At 48.3% G+C, this 9,226-nt stretch overlaps 1 protein-coding gene across 1 annotated transcript in view; it reads right to left on the reverse strand.

Moving 5' to 3' along the window:
- Positions 1 to 9,173, reverse strand: part of SLC34A2 (solute carrier family 34 member 2) — a 36,375-nt gene extending 27,202 nt beyond the window's left edge. Inside the window, exons 1-2 of the mRNA XM_025437816.3 lie at positions 9,158 to 9,173; positions 3,791 to 3,870 (exon numbers count right to left, since the gene is read on the reverse strand). Of these exons, the coding sequence (XP_025293601.2) occupies positions 3,791 to 3,868 (78 nt within the window). The 5' untranslated portion in view covers positions 3,869 to 3,870; positions 9,158 to 9,173. The remainder of the gene's footprint in view (positions 1 to 3,790; positions 3,871 to 9,157) is intronic.
- Between the last annotated feature and the right edge of the window lie 53 nt (positions 9,174 to 9,226).

The raw sequence follows: 9,226 nt of genomic DNA on the forward strand, positions 1-9,226 counted from the left end.
CCGGGCTGTTCTTATTTAGAGGGACGGTGGTTTTGCTAGTGGGTGCCAGACTTCAAAGGCAGCCCTTGGGGACAGGGATCAACCAGCACAGGTACAGGGACTTCCAAAGCAGAGTCTCCTGGTGATGGAGATCCACGCCCCGTGCTTCTGAGCTCAGCTTCTCCTCCAGCCCTGGGCAAGCAGCCTGCAGATCCCATCTTAGGGGCTCACGGGGGCGGCCTTACTTGGGCCTTCACCCCGACAAGCCTCCCCCAACCAGTCACTGTGGGCTTTGATGTGGGGCACAGAGCAAACCACTTTCACGTTGCCTTTCTATCACTCCCAACAAGGAGCTAATAGATCAAAATCTCAAAAAAACATGGGGAAAGGGAAGCTTTCCCTTTTATGTTCCAGTTGAAAAGGCAAAATGCTGGTTCAATCAGGAGGCTTTCTTTTAAGGTGTATACATCCCGGTAATAGATCAGGGGCGAGATCTATTTGATTCTAGTGCTGGATGGTTTTTCTGCTCCTTTTTCCACAAAGTCTGGAAGAAATCTAGGTGCTGTGTGTATGCGTGTCCTTCTGTTTAGGGGAGCACAGATTGCTACAGGTTCCTTTCCTATCCTATCTGATACAACGCACTATCCCCCTTGAGGACTTACACATACTTTCAACAGCCTGTGTTTACACACAAACTTCGAGTGTTGTCCTGTAAAAGTAAAACTGATTGGATTAAGTGGTATCATTAAGGCAAGATCCAGGCCCACCCAGAGTCTTGCCCAAGGCTACAAAACTATCTTGCTAATAATATAGGCCCACAGTCCATACTGAGCCTCCGGGGCCAGATGTTTCAGAATTTAGAACTTTCCAGTTTTAAAAAGATGCAAGACACTTTCTGGGGCCTGGGCAAGCACTCTGCAATCAAACCTACTTATTTATTTATTTATTTATTTATTTATTTTGCTGTGAAGATGTAGGAATGTTATACTACGTGGCATAACTTTCTCAGGTCAGATTAGGGTTTGACAGTAAAGGAGTTTTTAAATTGCAGATTAAAGATTATGACTGCTCTTAGGGTGCTTACCTGAGTATTGTCCTAAACACTTTTAGATATATTAAATCATTAATCCCTAGAATACGAGGAGCTAGGGATAAAGGCCAGAAAATGGGGCCCCAGGGAAGTGAAATAACTTAATCCCAATGTTGCAGGACTAGTAGTTGACAGTTAAAGTTTTTTTTTTTTTTAAGATGTCAGAGAGAGAGCACAAGCAGAGGGAGCTGCAGGCAGAGGAAGAAGCAGGCTCCCCACGGAACAGGGAGCCCGATGCGAGCCTGAGGGTGCTCGATCCCTGCACCCCAGGATCATGACCTGAGCTGAGGGCAGACACTTAACCAACTGAGCCACCCAGGTACCCCCAGAGTTAAAAGTATTAACCCGTTCACATAACCAGCTAGAATTTTCATTAATTTCTTATCTCCTTTTCCTTATAGGGATATTTGTGTTGCCCAAAGAACATGTATAAGCAGAAAAAAAATAGATAGGGACACTTGACTTGTAGCCCAATCCCTGCAGAACAGCAGGTGAAGGTAACCTGCACTAAATGGATATCCAAGCAGCAAGAAATGAAACTTGACCCTCTACCTGACACCCTACACACCGAAGAATTTATCTCAATGTAAAAGCCAAAATAATAAGACTTGTAGAAAGCAGTATAAACAAATGCTCATGAACTCGGAGCGGGAGAAAGATTTTTTAAATAGCGTACAAGATGCATTAACCCTAAGGGAAAAGACATTTTTGTGACAGTGAAAAGGCCAAGCAGAGTGGAGGGAGACGCCTGCACCACACCGAAGTGACCATTAATAGGATGGACTGTTAAGTACAAACACACTCATACAACGAAATGCTGTTATGAAATCTCCACTTTGGGAGGCAAAAGTGGCCGGATAATGTGGGAGGGAAATGCACAACTTAAGGCCAGGTGAGAGGGAGTGGCTCGGTGCTCACAGGGCTCACAGGTAACCGCTGAGGGAGAGGAGCCCCCAGACCTAGGGCTTCCTACTGCTGGGACTCCACTTGCATGAAACTCCCTCCCAAATGGGCCCAAACTGAAACTCAGTGCTCAGGAATGCACGCTTAGCTGGTACAACTCTGAAGAAAAGCAAGGACTTAGCATCAAGTCACAAGGGGGGGTGGGGGTCACTGTGTTGGGAAAGAGAGGGTGAGATTGAGGGACCCTGCAGGGATTTGAGGCATTGACAATGTTCTCCATTTGGGGTCACGGGTCATTTGCTTTGCAATAAATCCTTGAGCTGGGCTAATCCTATGGCTTTTTAATTTTGGGGTTTTTTTTCTTTCCTCCGCATATCTCACCATTAAACAGCTTACAGAAAACCTGGTGGCACTGGGGCGGGGTACAGGGACGCGAAGGGGCGCAGGGCTCTGTCACGGGAGTTTGAAATCCTTTGAAGCCAGTCGGTTGGAGCCACTTACCGGCTGTGTCACCTAAATGTTTGCCATAGTCGTCAGCACGGCTACCGCTTACACGGGTGGCCTGCTGCTCCGTCTCTGGTGTTTAACCAGTTTTGTGATCAACTTTTAAAACAGCACACACGCAGGAGTTTGCTGCCAGCAGCAAGCGGACTCCAACAACCCTCCCGGTGACTTGCCATTTTACAAAACCTCGTGGCAATCTCAGAATTTCTTAAGCACCTGAGCTGGTTCTCTACCCTAAATAGGCCCAGACAGCAAAGTTTTAGATTTTTCCTATGTGTGCGTATGCATGTGTGTGTGTGCGCGCGTGTGTGTCTATATGTGTTTGCGGAGGTTTCTGATGACTTCTCTGCTTCTTTCCTTGCTGCAGTGTTAGCAGTTGGGTCAGTAGAGACTCTCTCCAAGTGGCCACTCTAAGTATATGTAGCAGTAACCTCCTGCTCTATCATCATCAGAAGCCATCATTATATTGCTATTTCTGACCTGTTGTGGATTAAGAAAATAGCTCACCTCATTAATTTATCCATGTAATTAGTGGTCATTAAAACCGTAAAAGCAAGAGTAAGTAAGCCTGAAGGGTCTAATGGGCCTATTTGTGCGCATCTTTTACCGCCCTGACTTAACACTATTTACTTTGGATAATCAGAAAACATCTTACTACATAGTAAGTACTGAGCTAGATTCCAAAGCGCTGAAGCCACCGACACTAAAATCCCCCTTTACTAGGACCTACCGTAAGGCAATGAGCCTAACAAGTCAGTACCACACAGAGGGCCCGGGGTAACGGGTGCTGATTGGATCATCACGCAGGGCCCCACGGCCTGCATGGTGGCCAGGAATCCAGTGCAGAGAAAGAGGTGGCTTCTCTTTCACTCCACATTCTCTTTGCTTCTCTCATTTGTTCCCACCCCAGGGCCTTTGCTCTTGCCATCCCTCTGCCCAGAACATTTTTCTAAATTTTACACATGGACACTCCTTATCATTCACGTGTCAAACTTTCACTGAGCATTTCCCTTGCCCACAGTCCTTATCACCCTAGTTCTGTGGGCCATTTTACAAAAAATGGTAAAACTCTGTGAAGATTGTCATGGGGCTTCTTTTCTCAACAGCAGATCTCCAAAGAAATGGCTTCTTCCTGAGTTGAGGGACTGGGATTTGGGGTGCAGATTCCTCCCTAAATATCTCATGTGACTTAAAATTTTAAACCCAGGGGATTTAGAGTTATCAAAGTATAACTTTTGACCATATTTTTAAGAATGAAGTTTTGATTAATTACAATCAAAAGAAAAAATTGATCAAGTTAAGGTGGAAACTCACTGCTCTGAACTCGTGTCTGAACACCGTCCTGGAGGCTCGAATCTCTCTTCTGCTCTCGGTTGAGTCTGGGTCCCACATGCCTGGTTGGAGATGCCAAAAGAGGTGAGTGATTCCTGAGCACCCATTGGCAGAGAAAGATCTCCCACAGCCCATTAGGGCATCTCATTCCCACCATATGCAACTATCCCCCCCCAAAACTGAAAGTTCTAGAACCCAGTGTGGAAGGAGCTATGGAGAAAAAGAAGGTGGCATGTGTAGTATCTCAGGAGATGCTGCTGCCCAGTGACAGTGGTGCTTAAAAATGGTGTCTATTCCGTTTTACACCTAAATTGTCTCATGACCCTCCCCCAGAAGTATTTTGTTTTTAAATTGCTCCTACAAAAGCTCATGCTTATGGTAGCAAACAATTGGAAACCACTTAAATGAATGTATAACAAACTCTTTCCCATTGATATATTATGATGCTGTGATGTAGGCAAAAAAATATTTACTGCTTTATACGTACAGGGAACAGAATCCTGTTAAGCCAGACACGAGCCAATGGGGTACCACAGAAAAAACGGAGTAGCCATGGAAAGAAACAGACTGGAAGGTATATACCTGACCTTAACTGGGATGACCTGAGGGTAAAATCTAATAATTTCTTGTCATGCGTAGGACTATCCACATTATTTCAAAAATTAGGTAAAAAAAATTTTCTTTAATCCATCCATTAGGAGATGCCTGAGTTGGAGTTTTCATACCCATTAAATGGGGGCAACATTTAAACCTACCTTCCCTAACTCGTGATGAAAATTTAGTAAAAATTAGGACAGGAAAGGGCATTGTAAGTGTAAAGAGTGACACAGATGTAGGGTTGCGGACGGTATGGACATACTGCGCTTGCCTAACACACATTCTGTTGAATATGTAGAAAGCACGATAGTCTACCCACATCCCCCCAAACTTCTACCAAATGTCTGTGTGCATTGATGGGGATTGGAATTGCATTTAAACATTTTCATCAGTTACTTGTCCAACCACTTTACCTGAAAAGCCACCGAAAGGCAGGGTAAACTTTTAAAAAACCACAAACTCTAGCTCTTTGTTTACCTACTCTCATGCAAATGATGATCTAGAAGGAATTGAGGTGAAGGGGAAGTGAGGTGAAGGGGAGGCCTGGCCTCTGCCAGGATCATCCTCCTTTCTCTTCCTTCTAAGTGCTTCCTCATTGGGTAACCCTATTATCCACCCCACACTTCACCAGCTAACCGACGACTTAAGACTTCTTGCCCATACAGTGTCCTCTCATGCTATTTCCTTCACGAAAGATCCCCTCCCTGGAAATCCAGCAGCCTGAGAGAGCCTCTCCTGGTGTCCCTGCCTCTACCTCTCCGAGCGCTTATCCACCTCCATCCGGCGCTGCAGCCTTTGGAGGAGCAGGACACACAAGGGCCGGGGGAGGGAAACATCTCTCTAAACAGTGCTCTTGCTTTTAGAGCTCAGTCCGGCTTCGATGAGGAAACAGATAAAGTGCTGCCCAGAGTGGGGCAGGAGTCACTCCCTCAAGGGCAGGCTGCAGGTAGGAATCACACGTGGAGAAGACAGGTGCGTCCTGTGTCAGCCTGGACAGGAAATGCCATCAGAGAGCAGCTCCAAGTGTTGTATGGGAAGACATGGAGTGAGGTTGCCAGGTCTCTGGACTTTTCTGGGAGAAGCCAGATAACCAGTTTTATGAAATTTACCCCTAAAAAAAAAAAAAAATAGGCCAAACAAAGCGGGTCTGTGCACTGCCAAATTTCATCCTGACACCAAAACGTATGCTCAGGTGTGCAGACCCTGGCCCCGGGCCCTCTTGACCAGCCTACAGGGCTTGTGCTCTGGGCCCCCAGGTGCTTCTTCCTGTCAATCTCATGCACTCTGTGGGGCTGGCATGCTTTACAGGGTGCAAGGGACAGAGGGCTGCGGAGGGGAGGAGGATGGCACTCTTCCCCGGGAGATGGCTGTGCCTGAGATGGGGGCCCCCCCAGGAACCTGGCTCTCATTCTTCTTCCTTGGCTCGGTGCCCTGCCCTGAGTCAGCAGGGGGACAAGATACCCAGACTGACCGGCAAAGCCATGGCCCTGCCCTGTCCATGCCAAACCCTCTAGCAGCAAGAAGCGGCAGGTGACGGAAGCAGGAAAGACAGGTATAGGCCGCCGGACTCGGCTGTTCAGGCTGGGCCTGGAGGAGGCGGCAGCTGGGGTCTGCACCTGCCACTCGCTCGGGCCCCCTACCCCTGGGGCCAGTGGCCTGGCAGCTTGGTGATCTCCTGGCCGCAGCCACCGCTGCAGAGGCAGATTGTACCTTAAAAGCCCAAAAAAGTGGCTCCCCAAGTAATCACCTGCACAAAACCACTCTGAACTTTCGCATTCTTTAGGAGCCGCTTCAGTGCTGATCATGTTGGGATTGTTCAGTCGGGCCCCCCAGACAGGGGATCTATCCCCCAGGAAGCTGCCAGACTTCAGGAAATGCCAAATCACGTGGCACGTCGTCGTTGGGAGAAAGCACTAGACTTCGAAGGATCAGGTTTAAGTGGAAAACTGCTAAAAGGACCAGAGCACAGGCTGGCATCCTGGTAGGCTGTTTGCAACTTCCTTAAATCTGCATATAAACGTGCAGAGGAAAAAACCCTGGAAACAGATGCCCCCAAATCATTGCGGTCACCTCTGATGCTGGGAACGGGGGACTCTTTGCTACCCCATTTGTATGCTGCTGCAGAAAGGATTTTAAGGCAGCTTACGAATAGACAAAGGGCTGATTACAAAATAAGTGAAAGAAGAAGCAAAGAAATGTGCTGGAGATCTACCCTGGCTGGAGCCCAGGGGCCGCGGGCTCTCCGCTCTCTAGGCACCAATTAGAAGTGGGGGAAAAGCACCAGTTAGAACCCTATGGTGTCCACCAGGTGGAAACAAGCTCGGTGCTCAGAGCTTTCCTTCCGTGTTTCCTAAGACCACAGTTTCCTTTTGCAACCAGAGATCTTTACAGCAAGTGCAGGCCGCCCGCTGAGCACGGAGCCGCGCTAAGGTAAATGCTTTCTAAAGAAGTTGATGCTGGCTTGTGAGTCCCCCCATCCCTGAGTCCTCAGATTTGGGGCAATTTCCCTCCATCTGTCAAAGCAGAAGACAATCTCTGCTCAACTCGCCTGCAAATGTGGGTGTTGAATATTCAAAGATGATGTTATGTGAAATTAAGGCTTGAAGTCCTAGTAAAGGCACCGTTTATTAAGTGCTTGCGATGGTCCGATACTGTGCGGGGGCCTAGTAACAAGTCAGCCACAGAGGGTCATGGTCACTGATCTAACAAACACGCAAAACTGGTGAATCTAAGTGCTGTAGGTAACGTGCCCTGCGTGAGATGTCTGACACAGGAGATTAACCACAGAAATGATCGTCAGTACTAGGAAGAGACGTGAATGCTGTGCCCAAGCGAAAACGAAGAGATCCTAAGTAAGTTTGTAGGACGTTCTAACTAAATTATTTCTTGAGTCGATGAATAGAAAGTATCATAGCCCATTTCTTTCTTCCCTTATGGGTCTGTTACAACCAGAGGCGGAGCCAGGATCTCAAACCCTCGCCTCTCTGGCTCTCAAACCTTCCCCACCACTCTCCATACACTGAACACATGGTAGGTATGATATATAATCATCAGTTTAATGAATCAGGCCTCAGAACCTTGAACTTTTTTTTAACCTCAAGTTTTTGTTTTGGTTTTTTTAAGTTAAAATGTTCCCTTAAAAAGAAAGGGAACTGGGGATCCCTGAGTAGCTCAGTGGTTTTGCGCCTGCCTTTGGCCCAGAGCATGTTCCTGGAGTCCCGGGATCGAGTCCCGTGTCGGGCTCCCTGCATGGAGCCTGCTTCTCCCTCTGCCTGTGTCTCTGCCTCTCTCTCTGTCTCTCTATGTCTATCATAAATAAATAAAAATAAATCTTTAAAAAAAAACAAAAGGAAGGGAACTGAGTGGGAAAAATTAGAGGGAGACAAACCATGAGAGACTCCTAACTCTGGGAAACCAGCAAAGGGTTGCGGAAGGGGAGGCGGGCGGAGCGTTGTGGTAAGGGGGTGACGGGCGCTGAGGAGGACGCTTGATGGGATGAGCACTGGACTCTAGGTTGGCAAATTGAACTTCAATAAAAACAAATGAAAAATAATTTGTTTAAATGCTCCCTTAAAATCCCCTGCCATCCTGTTTCTCTGTTGCCAGCGTGGCTTATCCTGATGGGTTTCTCCTCCTACTTCTAGAGCAACAGATCAATCCTGTTTATTTCCCCCTGGCATCCGAGGGCTCCCCTGTCCCTTCACCCTGGCCAGCGGTGTCACATCTACTCTAGACGTAGGGACCTGGCACAGACATCAGTCAGGAAGCCTCACGGAGGACCTACCGCGAGCCTGGCTGTATGTGAAGGCCTGGCCCCGGCCTTCCTCACGCCACCCTGGTGGACTGGCAGAGAATAATTTACCAGGTGCACACACCGAGTCGGATAGAATGATCCGCCCACAGTAGGTCTTCAGTGGTGGTTCTTATTTTTAGATCCGTGTGAGAAGCCTCTCTGCTCTCGCCTCAGCACGAAATCTAGCTGCTCATGCATGACCTCACTTCATCCTCACGGTGACTCGTCACTGGATTATTGTTTACATTCTAGAGATAAGAAATCCAGACCACGGAGGCTCATTACTTCCCCGTCAGATGGGATTCACCTGAGTCCGCCTTACTCCAAAGGTTATGCTTCTGTCCAAGTCCAAGTCCAGGTCCGGCTCCAGGCTCAGACTCAGATCCAGACTCAGGCAAGAGGCACCGAAGTACAACACTCCAGGCGTTTCCTCTCGTGTCCACACCTCCATGTCCCGCAGGATCCCCCAGAGTGTCCCGGTGGCTGCATTCTCTCCTGCCTGCTGAGAGTCTAGCTTGGAGGTTTTCTATCAAACATTTGTCCTCCACCTGTAGACTCCTTTCTTCATTTTTCCTGCCCCCACCCAGCTCGAAGCTGGCCTCCACGCTGCTCCCAAACCATAGCAGAGTGGCCCCTCCATTCCTGGCTTTCTGGAGGCACACACCTCTGGGCCAGTGGCCTCTAAAGAGAAAAGTGTGGCCCATGTGCTGGCATAACTTGGATCTAGGCCACGGGGAGCGGTCTAGCAGGACCGGACACAGCTCAAATGGCCAAGGACGTTTATGGTTCCCAGACCAGTGCCACCAGCAGCACCTTCCTACACCCAGCAGATCCGTTGGCAATACAACTCCTCTCCCCACCCCCCACCCCTGCGATCTCCTGGATCAAAAAGTCTAGAGATGTGGCCCAGCAACCTCACAGGTGAGTCCGGAGTGCACTTAATTTTGTGAACCACTGACCTGTAAAGTAAAACCCCAGCTCTGTTCCAGCAGAACCTCTGTGGGCTGTGTCTACACCTCCCGCCTCAT

This window comes from Canis lupus, chromosome 3, assembly GCF_003254725.2.
Source record: "Canis lupus dingo isolate Sandy chromosome 3, ASM325472v2, whole genome shotgun sequence".
Lineage (NCBI taxonomy): Eukaryota > Metazoa > Chordata > Mammalia > Carnivora > Canidae > Canis > Canis lupus.